The sequence below is a fragment of the Cygnus olor genome, chromosome 27 (genome assembly GCF_009769625.2).
Source record: "Cygnus olor isolate bCygOlo1 chromosome 27, bCygOlo1.pri.v2, whole genome shotgun sequence".
In the NCBI taxonomy this organism is placed as follows: Eukaryota; Metazoa; Chordata; class Aves; order Anseriformes; family Anatidae; genus Cygnus; species Cygnus olor.
The window spans coordinates 4,680,872-4,696,158 of record NC_049195.1 but is presented as its reverse complement, the minus strand read 5'-3'; the positions used below and the strand labels follow the sequence as shown (position 1 = coordinate 4,696,158).

The window sequence follows — 15,287 nt, the reverse complement described above, 5'->3', positions numbered from 1 at the left end:
AGTGGATGTTTGGAAGAGTGTAACAGCTTGTTATTACTGACAGCTCAGTTTCAGACCATGATACCCTTCCTTATGCTGAATATAGCAGCTCAGGTTATGAGGAGTCCCAGTGCAAGTCAACTGGACTGCACAGCAAACTAAGTACACTGTAGTTAAAAATATTGCAATTCACACCTTGGCTTAGACAGTAGATGACCACGCTCTGCCACCAGTTTGTGAACCCTGCTGGGAAATCAGATCCCTCCAGCCAGGAAGAATTTAGATGGCCTACAAAAGACTACTCTAGCATGCATTACTGATGCTAGAGAAAAACGCTGTAGGGTGAGATTTCTCTTGGATCGCCAGCTGGCTTTAGAGCAAACATCTTTTATGGTATACCAGAGTTTGTTACTCTCCCATGTTGCTGCCAACACCACACTGTAATTAAGCACCTGAGGAATGAGCAAAACTCAGTGTCGGCTATTCATGTTCCTACCTTCAGCTGCTGTTTCCTCCACTCTGCCCTCTCAGAAGCAGCAGAATAAAACGTGATCACGATTCTGCTATTATTTGGCTTCTGTCTAGAAGGCAGTAATCACTTTCATGAGGTGTACCAATTCCTCCCTTCACCTTTCCCTTGTACCTTCACATTAGCATCAGTTCACAGCACCTCGTGTACGCTTACAGGCTTTGAGCCTGCAGAAGAGTATGAGCTGACATGCTTAGGATTTGGATACATAGACATAAGTTGTGCTTTCTAGACATTTCAATTAATCAAGATAGGAGGAAGCCATAAACCATCCACTTCAACCACTACCAATAGCAGAAGAATTAGGAAACACGCTGTTGCCACTTTCCACACAAATTCTCAATAAGAAAGTCCAGGAAACACCTGCTCGGGACACACACAGCTTTACATTTCTTACCCATCAACAAATCTCTGAGGTGGAAGGACGATAAGGGACCTTGACTTTGCAGGCTCTCCATGTGAAACAAGCGATTCGCTACGTAATTTCAGTATCTCTGAAACAAAGGCAATAAAACAAAATTGGCTTCCTTTTGTGTAGCCCTCAGTTGTATTTAGATTGTGTCTGCAAATGGCCACTATACCATTTTGAGGATTCTGCAGGAGCTTCAGAAATGCTAGAAAAAGGAGCGCTGAATTGGTTATTCATACAACTGCTCCAAAATATAGCACAGTGTTATGAAATAGCAATGTTATCTAGTATGTGTAAAACAGTCTTAAACACAGTGAACGCCCCATACTTAACGCACCATTTCATTCCTAAGGGGGCTCCTTTTCTTTGTGAGGCTCTTTTGTTGGAATCCAGAAGCTGAATTTCACCCCAAACTGTTGCAGTTTTCCCCCCAAAGTGAAGGAAACCTTCGTCACCTTTTCAGGTGGAGGAACAGATGAAGGAAGCACACCCTCACCAGACTGCCAACACGCACTTGTGTGACCCCCTAAGACCCTTGTTCTCATTTTGCATAGGAAAGAACGGGTTCTTGGCTACAGAGAATTGCATCTTCCATGAGAAAAGGGGGGTCCCAGTGCCAGTCCTGAAGAGAAAGGGTGTGGGTTTCTTTGCCAGTCCTGTACAGAGAGGAAAGCCAGAGGTGCAGGGATGTGCTGAGCCTGTCCCTAAAGGGTGGTGGAGGGAGACCCTAGTCCTGCAGGGGAGGAGGAGTGCTCTAAGTGCTCTATGAAAACATGGCTCTCCACAGAAGGAAGAAAAACAGAGGGTAGGCAGAGTTCGTCACTGGTACTTGTACTGTCCTCATACTTGTCGTTAAGTGACTTGCTTATTCATTACTTTATTCTCCTATTATCTCTGAGAGTCAAACCAGTTTTATCTGCCTCGATTTCCCATCAGGAAACCAAAATTCAGAAAGGGTAAGTGGCCTAAAGTCCCAGATTGACTCCGAGGAAACGGATCAAGAAAATGAGCTTAAGCTTCCCAAATCCTAAAGTAGCAATTAAACAGCTGGAACATCTTTTCTCTGACATTTGATCTAGTCTTTTCTGGGCCATAATCTGAGGTCATGGGCCATTAAGCCCAGCATTATAACACCAGGCAGTGATTTGAGGATGTACAGCAGCACCCTCTGAGATTTTTAAGCACACCAGAGCCTACCTGCATCTCCTGCTTTTCACAGCGATGTAGCAAGCTCAGGATGCGTGCTGTTATTCCCCACACTCCCCTGGTCCGTATCTTTGTTGCTAATCTGCATTCCTCCCCTTATCAGCATTTGACAGGAGACACAGCAAAGCTCTCCATGTCACATGTGTCCAAACATGTCCAACGCATACAGATGGGGAAGGAAAGGTTGGACTGGAAGAACATTCAGACACACGTATCTCTATCTCACAAACTGACAGGCGAACCCTCTCACATACCCTTAACTTGCTTGTTAGGCCGCAACTATTGCCAAACCATACCAACCCAGATGGAACAGCTAGGGATTCTAAACATACCCCTGGCAGATAAAGGGACATCTCTCTGAATAGGCGATTTGTCAGCCTTAAGCTGTAATTGCTCTGCACAGGTGTGCTAAAAGCAGGTGCATTTAGCCTTGGTAACAGGATAGCTCTTTCTACAGCCCTGTGTTCAATGGAGTGGGAGTTGGATGGGTAAAGAGGGAGCTCTCTGAGGATGCCACACGCCACTCAATCAATCCCTCTAGGTCAAGCTTAATGAAGTATCATAAGCCAAGTCAGAGAATGAAAATTTGTAACTGCCTGTCTTACACAGGCACAAATAAGTAGCTGAGAAAATGCTCTTACAGCCTTCTAAAACAAGACACTTGGCCATCTCTATAGAGCTAGGTTCAGTCCCAGCCTTTAGCACAGATGTTCTGAGTTAACATGAACAACCTGTGCAGAGCCTGCCTGCCCAGAGCAGCTCTGATGTGCTGCAGACTAGGGAGAAAAGCCCTGTTACTGCCACTACCTGACCAGGTCCTGAAGGGGAGTGGGGTATCATTGCCTCAAGAAGCTTTATGGCCTCTTAATACATACCTAGTGATTAAAAAAAAATAAAATAAATAAAAAGTAGCTATAATAACAATAGCTTATGGTCAAGTTTGGATGATAAAGGAAAAAAAAAGCCTTTGTTTTATTTTAACTTACTGCCCTGTAGTAAGCCATTTACACTTCTTTTAGAATAGCAATAGTAGCTCCTTTGACTAAAGTTCACAGTCTGAGGCTCCTGTATTAGTTTTCTATCCATGACAATTAACTTGATCTTCACTGTCTAAATGAGGAGGAATGAACCAAAGTGCCTACAGTTAAGCTCTGATATATCCTAGGGGAAACCGATGGCAAGGCCCTACGGCTGGCAAAGCTCCTGATCCACCTCGGGCAACCACTCTCTCTGCTGTGTCTCTGGTGCAGAACTGCAGATTTGCAAACAAGGGCTTTTTATTAATACACATTTATACTGGAACACAATCTTGTCCTTTTAGAAAAACCTGAGATTGCCTAGGAAACCAGAAGAAAACCAGCCAGGTAGAGAGCTCCCACAGTGTCAATGTCTTTCTATTTGTTTGAGATTGACTTTTATTAAGGTGCCTTTGCCACTTATAGAAGTCCCTTTTCTGGAAGGTAGCTGGCTTTCAGGGACCTTAGTTGCATCTATGTTGATAAGTGTGTGGGACCGAAAATGGGCTCCAGCTTCCCTTCCTACGTGCCATTACTACATGGAGCCCTCCAGGTGTCAGTATGTTTGTGCTTGTTCACTCAGCCTGGTTGAGCACAGTGTGAATAAGTTTTGCCTTTATCTCAACCATCCGCAGTTCACAGGCATGTTTGGTAATGGGGCTTGGCTGCCATCTGCTGTTTAAACAATTTGCAAGTGTTTGAAATAAGTAGGCATGCATGTGTATATTCATATTTAACAGAAAGCTCCTTCTCAACTCTTTAAAGCAAAGCACCATCTCCATGGAGGGCAGACACTAGCAGAGCAGTTCACAAGAGAGCAGAAGCAGTGTGCATTTTGATCTTAAATGCATAATAAAATTGTGGCAAGTTTCACTTTGGTGCAGTTAGACACAGATCAGAGAGGCTAAGTTTTCTGTCTAAAAAGAAAAAGTAAAACAAAATACAAACAAAAAAAACCAACAAAACTCTTTGAAAATGGAGTTTGAGGTGAATAAGTAATATGTTGCTCTGCTTTGGTTTAATATTATCATGATTGATCTGTTCTCTCCTTTCAGCTAAACACCATTAAATGTTGCCATATACATTGTACAACCTCCAAAACATTTTTCTGACTTCTCATTTAACATTTCTTATTCTCATGATGACAAAGACCTAGACAGACTTCATCAGTGAATCTTGATCAAGAATCCAGTACAAACTGGACACAAAAAACCTTGGTATGTCCAGCTGTACCTTTTGCTTCAGTTATACCTATGCTACAGTAATAAGTAATAATAAGACTCTGCTTTGGTCTCTGCAGTTAAAAAGCAGTACTCTGTGATAAACCTGTTAATAAGTAGAGTAAAAATCTTGAACAAGGTATATATTTTCCTAATCTTCTTTAGCAAAACAGCTTTGCTTCCTAAAGAAAAGCACAATGAAGCTGTTAAAGTACAATCATAATCGGTAAGATTTATTAGTATCATCAGAAAGATCCCTATTTTATCAGAGGATGATGTTCCAACCTATTCTTATTATTAATAAACTTATTAACTATGACAAATAATTAATACATATACACTTATCAGCTATCGATTCAGCCTTTTTTTTTTTTTTTTATGAGAAACAGATTTTTTTTAAATTTACCTGAGAAAGATCTGGAGTGAAGTCTTCTTTTACAATGACATTTTTTAATCTGCTCTGGATCTTGTACATCACTGTGACAGGCTTTGCAATAGAACTGTGCCCTACAAAACAAAAGCTAGTTAGGTAAAAGTTGAATTATGTTTAACTGATTAGACAATAAATGCACTCATCTGCTCCTGAAAGTTTTTATATTTTAGACCTTTTTTTCAAGAAAACAGTAATAGAGAATCTTACTTTTTGACTTCTGCAAGGGAATGAGCAATAAAAAAGCCCATGGTATTCCGATGAAGTTTTATCCGTGCAGACGGATTGATCAGGATAGTGCTGTATTGGGAAAACATCAAGAGAGTAATCACAGTTTGTCTATCAGGTGACATTTCTCACCTGTGTTGTGAGAATTCAAACTAGATGATTGTAACAGTTCCCTCCCACCTCAAAATTTTACATTAATCCCCTTTGTTATAACTTCTATGACCTACAAGAGAGACCCGAGACACGAAAAAAGTTAACTGCTGCATTTTCAATGTCATAAAGATAATTTTCCACGGAAACAGGTGGGGGAGCTGTGTGAGAGCAGGGATTCAAACCACACAAATCCTTTTGTTAGGATTTTTGCAGTTTATTCAATTCAGAGATTCTTGATTGTTTGGTTTTTTGTTCGTTTGTTTTAATTAATGTTTTAATTTGATAAATTTTAAATTTCATAGGAAACAGGTACTCTGATTTCCACCACATTATTTTGAAAATGTTTAATGTAATAAAACCATTAATGGTCTACTGCAGTCTGAACAGGCCAGGTATTTCCATTTCTCCATGGAGTCACTGAAAAACCTAAATACTCACAGTTAAAATACAAGTTCAGTGTAACTGAAGCTACAGAGATGTGCAGGGTTTGATACATCTGCTCTAGAGCTGAACAAGCAAGGTATAAACAGGGGAGGAAACTTTCTTTCCTAATGGATCCCCCTTCTACATCCGGGGTGAATATCCCTGCTGGGCTGCTGTAAACATAGCCATGTTGAATCCCCTGCAACATCATTAAATTTACCAGTTTTCTCTATGTAGACCACTCAGGGCACCAGCTCAGTCCAAACTCCTATTGCCTTCAACCCAGTTTTAATAAACATTGGCAGTCTGAATGGAACAGGGAAAGGTGACGAGGTTGTTAACAATTTCCTTTCCTGTGAAGTCCTATACTCAGCTCCTCCAGATTAATGGCTCAGAGGACAAACAAAATATGAATTATGAGGAATATTAAGCACTACAATTATATATAGATAACATAGATATTGTAGCAACATCTAGATGTCCCCATTTTAGAAGGGGCATCCCTTCTGTGCCAACTGTTGTGTAAAGAAAGCAAAAATACAGTCTCTATATCTCAAAGAGCATGCAGTTTCTTTTTCCCTCCTGTTTTTACTTTGCATCATTCTATTATCATCCCGAGAACGTACAAACTCAAGGAACAATATATTTGTAGTGGCCTGTTTTCCATTAGTGCTAAACAACTACAACATGCACCGACTTCTTTCAGGGTAGGGTTCATTCAGCACTTGCGGAAGAGAACCCCTATGTATTCCTCACAGCAGTGTTTCCCCACACTCCTTTGTTTTCGGAGCTGCTATTCTAGTTTGGTCAAGACAGCCATTTCCTTTATAAAAGTGGAAAGAGTAATAATTGCACTCAATAGTCTGCATTTTCTGGATGATTTCTCAAGCTTTTTAAAGATCTATGGCACTCATTTATTCCCCTTTCTGAACTAGTTCCAGATTCCCCATTAGGATGTCTTGTATTTCATCATTAGAACAGACAGAGAGTGTTATCTGGCCCAGGACCAGATCAGCTTCAGACAGCAAAAGCTCTGCTGCCAGCATTGACAAATTATCCCTTTATGACAATGCTTTTTAGCATTTAGGAGCTAAACTCATGTGGTTAAAAAAAAGGTGGCGTTTCCATTACTCATGAAAATAAATATGCTTGATTTGCCCCAAATCAAAGCAAGATCTATGCTGCCTTTTTGTGGAATGGAAGGTGAGAATGGTGGCCCGTCCTCCATCCCTTGCTTGATTATCCGTGAGAAGAAAGGAGGCAGAAAAGATTGTTGTGTATGGTAAAATTCATTCTGGCACTTAAGCAACCAGGAATAACATCTTGATCCTGTCTCCTAAATACCGTGCATAGGAAAACAAGAGGTATATAAAATCTGTGCAAATCCGGGGGCAAATCTGAGTTACTTGGATATCATTAGTTTGGACTAATTGACTTCTTACTAGAAGAGAAGTCTTACATACAATTACCTCTCTCCTCGACTGCCAAATTTGAGTTCAATTCCCAAGAGGACAAGATTTAGTTTTACAAAGCACAACCTGGGGAAAGAGACCAAGTCAGTCACAGTATCTGTACTGCGGACAGACATCTGGAAGGAAATAGCAGAAAAACATCCACATCTGTACCACATACCGACAAACCTCTATAAAAGTCATGTCTGCAAAATCGTTGGAGAGCTGAAAAGTCATTACTTTGTAGTCTTTGTCTCCCAGAAGCATCTTGTCCTTCAGATGTTTTCTCTTTGTCTAAAAGCATCAACCATAAAGATGATAAATTTATTCAAAGGCAAAGCAAGTAGGATGTGTAACCTAACACTGGGAAAATTCTCTAACACCACATGATATTAGTTACTGAAAGCAGAATGACATCAAATATATGTTGTCAGAGACAATATAAGAGTTGAAAAACATCAGACCAGGGAATGTCTTAACTCTTCTGGACACTTCCAATTCATTATCATTGAAGAACAGGTGTCATTACTGCAAGAAATTATGCTACATGGAAATTTTATGACTGCAAAGTATTGGGAGTCCATTGTTTGAGGAAAGTTAGGCCTTAATTGCAGTAAAATTAACCTGTCTCCCTATTTAGTCTGGTTTTGTGTTAAGTTTTATTGATCATAAATATAGGAGAAGTGAGATTATTCTTGAACAGAGATGGTCTGCTCCAGCATAAGCACTTTTCGGGGTGTGAGTGTTTTGCTGTTGTTGGTTGTTGGTTTTTTTGATTTGTTTTTGTTTTTTTAAAAAATAGCTATGTGACTAAGGAAGGGTTGTTTGTATCCAGGTAGTTCGAGCAGCAAAACATTTTGCTTCTTACAGCTGGTTCTGGTTTTATACTGCTACTCATTACCTCACAGTATATACCATTCTCTTGGCATATGAATGCCTTCCACATAAAACTTAATAGGCTGTTAAAATGTGTAAAAAAGTTGTGCTTTCCAAACAAAAATTATTTAATGAAATTTTTAATTGAAAAAAGCCTCCTGTCAAAAATTTGCTGAGTTTTCATAGTATACTTTTAAAAACTTAAAATATCAGTTTTGCTAGCTTTTTCACGTCTCAGTGAAACATTTGGATTTGAATGAAACAGCTTGCCTATGCAAAAACACTTTGTCTGCAAAGCAGCCCTAGTTTTATATAAAACTTCTGTATTCATTTCACCTGATATCTATATAGTTTGCCTAAATCAATTTGTGAACAGCCCCTGAATATAGAAAAAACTATTTTTTTTTTTGGTGCTGGAGATTAATGTGAAGTATCACATACAGCCACTAGGTGATAGCAAAAGCACATCCACAGCAGGACTAGCAAATCTGTGACTTATTCAGGCAACTACATGCCAAACAGTTCTGTCTTCTTGTTTTTATTACATCTTCTGGTATTGATGTGGTAATTTCTGAGCAACTTTTATGTACCATAATTTTAATATACAGCTTATCAGTTTTGTGTTGTAGTAGGTAATGAAAATAGAGGTAAAAGGAGGAAAAATTTGGATCACCTCCCCTGCAGACAGATGACAGAATTTCTAATTGTCAGTTCAGTTTCAGTTAAAGTCTGCTGAGACCCTAAGCAAGACTGAAGCAATTCAGAAACCTCTGACTGTTCTTGGGTAAATTACCCCATAAGAACCAACCAAAGAAACTGTTAAGCCTAAAATGATACTGAAGAAAGGCATCCTATTAACTGGAAAGGGTATGCTGGACTGATTTTTCAGCCCATTTTGGGGGGCGTCAAGCAGGAGTGATTCTGATGAAGTGCTTTAAGCAGAGATTCAATTTACAAATGCCACACAATGGGATCATGTGCAGAAGCCAGATAAGCTAACAGGCTCCACACTGTGCAGTAACCAAAATTGATTTACTGGGTTCTCTCAGGGTAGTGGAGCACTAGCACCCACATTACAGCTTTTGAAAATAGAACAACATACAAGGAGTTTCCATAGGTCACCTAAACACAGCAGCATGGCTTGCTATGCAATGTCCTTTGCCTTCGCACCTATTTGCACACTCGATTGTAAAATATATCTTTAGGATCTTTTGCTTCAGTATGTTCTAAGCATTCCTTTCACCTCTTGGGCTGAATTCAAGTATCATATTAGAAATAGCTTCTTAGGTTCTCTTGCCTTCTGTGCCAAGCTAAATCCTAACATAAGATAAATTTCAAAAGACCTGGCTGCAGTTTCTACTCAAGAGTCAGGCACCTATTTCAGAGAAGATCCCACTGGGCTATATTTACATTATTCAAACAAGCAAAGGACATACCTCAGTGTTCTCTTTCCCAATGAACAAACTGGTTAGGAGAGTAGACAAACCAGGAACTAGGCAGCTTTGTGCTATAAAGCCTAACTTCAGTTCAGCAAGACAGATGATATTGTCTCCCCTCCTCCAGTCCCAGTTGGGTATGTTTGGCAGGTGAACCTGTTTCAGAGTAGGAAAGTGATTACAGGTCAGCATAGAGAAAGGCAGGGCCACAACATTTGTGTAACATGATGATTCTTGTCTTTCTTGCCTTCATCATTCTATTATTTGAAAATCTTCCATGGAATACACTAATAGATAGCTAAGCAGACTTCTGAGTTTGAATGTTCTTTTGGTTTTGTTTTTCCTTTAAATGTTTAATATGCGTTTGCTGACAACTTTGACAAAAACAAAAAGCTGTTACTTATTTTTAGTAATGTTAAAAGATATTCTAGCTAGGTTAGTACCTGGATGAGTAAGAGACACTGCATAAACCCTCTGCCTTTTACAAAGTAAGGATCTTTGATTCCAAAAAGGCCAGAATTTCAACTGTGACAACCCGCTTGAGACAGACAGACAATTGTGATACCTTGTTATGAGACTGAATTATCTGTAAAATGACTCTGGTGTTGGGGTAGTGATTCTTGATTGACAGCACTCTGTATGAAAAATATAATTTCTAATTAATATGCTTGGTTCTAGCTACGGTCTCTCATTTTTCAAGTCCAGCTAGCTTACTCCGGCAGACAGCAATTTGAGAGTGGTAACAAAGAATAGCGTATGACCCAAAGCCTGTACCCGAGCTCCTCTACACTTTAAGCATGTCCAAGTCCACTGTTTGGAGAGGAAAGCAGTCACCACCAAAAGATCATAAGATAATAGCATATGGCTTTGATACAGGATGAAGAATCATACCTGTACCCTACTACAACTCTAGAGCTAAGAGAAACAACAATAATTATTATCTGCTTTGAAAATTCTACCTGTAATTCCATTCATAACTACAGTCTCCAGTAGACACCCTACAAATAGAAAGTGAAGATAATCCAATTTGGAACTTGAACTTCTGGATTGATTTGGGTGGAGAATACCATGCCAAGCCATCGCATTCACACAGGCCAGCAGTACTGAGAGTCCCCAGTTCAAGTCAAACCAGTACAAAAATGCTTAGAATATGAGACCTGACAGCCAAGCTGTACCAGACAGTAGTGCTTAACTCTCTCCAGTGTAAAGCACAGAGACTCTGACTGCTGATATTCAGGACAGTAAAGAAAATAATTACAATGTATTTAACAACATTATATTCTGTAGAGAGCTGCAAGGCTGCACAGCTGCTACCTGTCTCAGTCCTTCAAAGCATCTGATAAAATCATGGCAGAAAGCAGTCAGTTGGCTTTCAGAGTTCTCCTGAAAGAAAAAACGTGACAGGACAAATATGCTCCCCTGCCAGCTGCACTATCTGTGTCACTGTTAATATCAATCAGATAAAGAATGAAAGCACTGGAGTATCTCATCCTACCTCATGATATTACAAGTATCTTCAGTATAGGGCTGTGGAGAGCAAACATCTGCTAGAATGAGACAAGCATTTGCAGACTCCATCTGTATCCCAGGAGAAGAAAAGTTAAATCCGGGTTTAATCCCATATGAAGTACAACAATCTCTAATAGTGAGCTGATTTAGTGGCATGTGTCTTTAGTTAAAAACACGCATAAGGTCATCATGATCCTATTACTCTGGAGTTGTACACATGCCTGAATGTTTCAGCAATGATACAGCTCCAATCAAACATACAGTACGTAATTCATATTTCTATTTTCAAAGTGCTGGAACCCACTAAATTTATGATTTCTTGAGCTAACATCTTCCTAGAAGATGTTACAAAAAACAGGCAGCAGTGCTATAATCTTCCCCAGCAAAGTCCAGCCAAAGCACTTTTCAATGGTCAAAACTTGGTCATGTCAGAGGAGCTCTGTCTCTGCCATCTAATTAATATTTGGGCTGTACAGTGAAGTTGTTAACAAAAAAAATCATTTCATTTATAGCAGAGCTTTTATAGTCTTCTGGGAACTGGATGGAGATCTACCAAAGCATTTCAAATATGATACTAACAAGTAGAAACCTCAGTAGAGTTAAAGCCAATGGTGTTTTCTGTTTTATTTTGTTTTTTCCTTAATTCAGGTCCATTCCTTTTGCTACTATTGGAATATTTTACTGAGTCCTCAGTATTTCAAAACACAAGGTCTAGGTCTCTTCTTTCCTGGTTGTTCATGAATGAGACTCAAACACAATGCATGCTTGAAAGAAAGGCAACTAAGGGCTATTCCAATAATTTAAATACTATTTCCAGAAATGCTGCTCCCCACAATATTCCTCTTTTAAAACCAGTTGATCAGTCTTTGCCCTTTTTTTTCCTGCTTCAGTGCTTGAAAAATGTATAGCCTGAAAAGTCTGCTATGCCTGACTTTTGCATTTTCAGTTCCCATGAGTGTTACATTGGTATGCAAAAGGTACCAATAAAATAAATGGAGCTGCTTGAAGTGCAAATCACAACATGAATTAAGTAAATGCAGCTGATGTATCCTTTCATAAGGCATGAGATTTCACAAGATGACTTATCTAAAAGAAAGGGCAAAAGATAAATAAGTTCTTACCCCAACTCTCTTCAGATCTCCAGAGTTCAGTGCAGAGCCATAAAAGAAAGTTGTGTAGGCTGAATAGCATTTGAACACAGCTTCCAGCTCAAGACTAGGAAGAGACCTATTCAGTATAAACAAGAAGAAAAAAAAAAAAATCCATCAGTCTCTCATAATTATATTCTCTGCAATTCTCCAGTTATCAGTGAAGCTATTTGCCGTAACTACTTACAGCTTAAAAAAAGAGCTACAGGGATTTTGGCAGCTCAACTAAAGTACATAGTTTAGATTTTAATGAAAACAAGCTTTTATAACACTTAACAGTCATGGAAATGTTTCCTGGATTTTTCCTGTCTTCTGCTATTGTCGTTAATTTTTCATGAGTGTCATTCCACAACCATCCATGCAACTGTAATTCTACAGCTCACTGTTGCTCCACAAGAGTCAGGAAGTGACACTTCCTATGGCTTCATTCTGCGTTCCCTGTTCAAATGAAACTGCTGAACTTCAACTTTCTCTCCACTGTTATTTTCCTATCCAACATACACAAACTATATTTCACCCAGTAACTTATGTAACATTTTCTTCTAAACTGTATTTTAAACTCACGTAAAGGTATTTGTACACTGACCTCAGTAACGAAGCATGCACTGAAGGAAGGTACAGGTACTGCTGATTTAAAGACAGGAAAAATCCACCTATCCTCTAAACGGTTTGTTTTAGTGATTATTAATCACTTTTCACTCTTGAAAATGCATGCCTTTTTTCTTACTTGAGTTTGCTCAATTTTGAACTCTAATCATTAGTTTTTATTATGCCTCTCTCTTCTAGATTAAAGAAGATTCTTATACTAGCTGTGAAGCTACTTAGGCACTTTAATCAAACCAACTCCCTATTTTCCATTACACTGAACGGACTGAACTCTACATCTCTTCCTCCAAAGCACTTTTTCCTGTCTTTGAACCATTCTTGTACTTAATTTCCATGCATCCGCAATTCAACAGCTCTCTCAAAATGTCATGGTATTTCAGAAGAGATGCCTATAATATTCTGCTCCACTCTTACCCTACCTCCAGTGCATTCCAACGTAAAATCCTGTTTGTGCTCCCAGCAATCACCTCCCCCTGTGGCTTCTGTTTTCAGAAACATATCTCATAGCTTCAGCTAGGTACAAGGGCTTCTAATAGGAGATTGTTTACATGCCTGATGTACTTGGCATACAGAAGTGGTTTCACTTTCCTTCCTTTGCCATACACTGGCGTGACCAAGTGGAAGTTAAAAATTTTCTCCTTCCCAAGATGAAAAAATGCATAAGAAACTGAGACAGCAGTCAACTATCTGATTTCCAGATTTAGCAAGACTTAAAGTTGGGTACACCTGGCAATGCTACCTTACTATACAATTTAGAGGGATTTTTTTTTTTTTTTTAACTTTTTAATTGATCACAGAAGAAAACATTTTATCACTAACATTCCAGCATAAAAGCTTCATTGCTCTAATTTGTTTTGGAACTCCCATTAATCAGGTACATAATATTGCTTTCCTTTAGTTTCAGACCTCCTGCATCTCCCCTGAGTGTTCAGGAAATCAAAGTGAAATATCTCAGAGAAATAAGAATACTCACTCTCCCAGAAAAAGGATTTCTGTGCAAACATTTCCCGTGTCCTGAAGCAAAAAGTCTTGTAGGAAAGTAGTAACGCTCTCCAGAGTGATATTACCACAGACAACGATATAGCTACAGGAAGAGATCGAGTAAGATTTTACACTTTGAAAATAGCAGAGTGGTTGTTGCAAATCTGACATTGTATGACACAATCTGCTTGTACTAAACCCAGCAATGAAGAAAAAAGATTTTGTCTCTGTTTCGATAGAAATTTCACCCATCATGGACATGTACTTCAGGAATTATTTGGAAAGAAAGAGAAACTGTATTAGAAGCAGTGAATGGCACAAATTCCCAGAGTAAAGACTCACAGAAAGAACTTTATAAGACTCCTAGAAATTGTACCTAATCTGTCTTGTTCTATGAGTGCTGGAGGAAAATAATAAATAAATACCCCACTACCAAAACACCACCACACCACCAAAAAAATACTAATGAGGTAGGCTAACTTAAAGATTGAAGAGACCTATCATGTCACCTAGCTTTTCTCTTCCTTTGGAAATAAAACCCATGCCAAAGAGTGCTGTTGACAAGGTTTATTCAGACTCTCTTGAGTTAAGGATCAAACAAAAGTAAGTTTCAGGATTTGATTTAAGCTACTACAGGAATTTCTTATGAGCTGGTTTACAGCCTAGTAACTGACCTGATTTTTATTTTCCAAAGACAAATAGCAACCATACTTACTTTTTCCCACTCACCACTTCATAGGAAGATTTGTAACTTTTATGGCTTTCAACAATTTCCACAACTTCAGGAATAATGTTTGCAAACAGGACCTAAGACATGAAGAAATACCATCTTCCTCAGAGCCAATTCTGTCTCTCCTAATCATGATAAATTAATTTGCGAGAATTTATATTATGTGGAACAACGACTACAATTTACTTTGGATTCCTGAAAAATCACTGGCAGGGATGCACAACTGTATGATGTAGTGATAATGGATTTATGCTGTTGATACCTTGGATTCATTTTGTCCAGTATTTTGGCTCTTGCCAGTATTTGCAGTCTCAGGAAGAAATATTAGAAGCCCTGCCAGGTCTTAGAAGAGAAAATTACTCTATAGCCATGCCAGTAAGTACTTAATGTTAAAGCTCTGTTTTTGCTCATAGATTCCTAATCCCTACTGGAACCCTGCTAAGCTCAAGTTTTTGGTGACAATCCTGTTCACTCTCTGCCCCCAGCTGTCATTTTCAGAAAAGAAAAACAGGTTTCTTACCAAGCCACCAATAATGAAGAAAATAATGAAGGTTCTACCCAAGGCTGTTTGAACTACAACATCACCATAACCAACAGTGGACATTGTCACCATTACTAGGTACATGCACTTGAAATAGCTGATGGACTGTGAATTTGCAGGCTGGACCCACGGATCTCCATTGTTTTCTACCTGTCCAGGACATGGGAAAGCGAAAAGAAGAGAGAGAAGTTTAGAGTGGTTTTGGTTTCAGTTCATCTCCAATTTATAATTATTTGATTAAAAAATTGGCATCATTTTCATTATTGTAAAGGTGACACATTACCACAGCAGGGATTGGGTTTGTATCAGTGCAAACTTATCTTGTTACGCATGCAATTAAACTATACTGGCTTAAGTCATGCTTTGTGGTACAACAAATTTGTTCTCTCTCTCTCTCTCTCCTAAGAGAATGCTGC

The 15,287-nt window shown here is 39.0% G+C and overlaps 1 protein-coding gene across 5 annotated transcripts in view; it reads right to left on the bottom strand.

Annotated features, from left to right (window-relative positions):
* The window catches only part of KCNU1 (potassium calcium-activated channel subfamily U member 1), a 60,358-nt gene that overhangs the window by 29,168 nt on the left and 15,903 nt on the right, over positions 1-15,287 (bottom strand). For 4 of the 5 annotated variants that reach the window (XM_040538047.1, XM_040538049.1, XM_040538048.1 and 1 more), the window contains 12 exons: positions 14,851-15,021; positions 14,316-14,407; positions 13,593-13,703; positions 11,987-12,092; positions 10,852-10,934; positions 9,922-9,991; positions 9,357-9,512; positions 7,226-7,338; positions 7,063-7,131; positions 5,000-5,089; positions 4,766-4,866; positions 906-1,002 (listed from right to left, as the gene is read on the bottom strand). In XM_040538047.1, coding sequence (XP_040393981.1) covers positions 906-1,002; positions 4,766-4,866; positions 5,000-5,089; positions 7,063-7,131; positions 7,226-7,338; positions 9,357-9,512; positions 9,922-9,991; positions 10,852-10,934; positions 11,987-12,092; positions 13,593-13,703; positions 14,316-14,407; positions 14,851-15,021 — 1,259 coding nt within the window. The remainder of the gene's footprint in view (positions 1-905; positions 1,003-4,765; positions 4,867-4,999; positions 5,090-7,062; positions 7,132-7,225; positions 7,339-9,356; positions 9,513-9,921; positions 9,992-10,851; positions 10,935-11,986; positions 12,093-13,592; positions 13,704-14,315; positions 14,408-14,850; positions 15,022-15,287) is intronic. The other variant, XM_040538046.1, reaches the window with a different exon arrangement.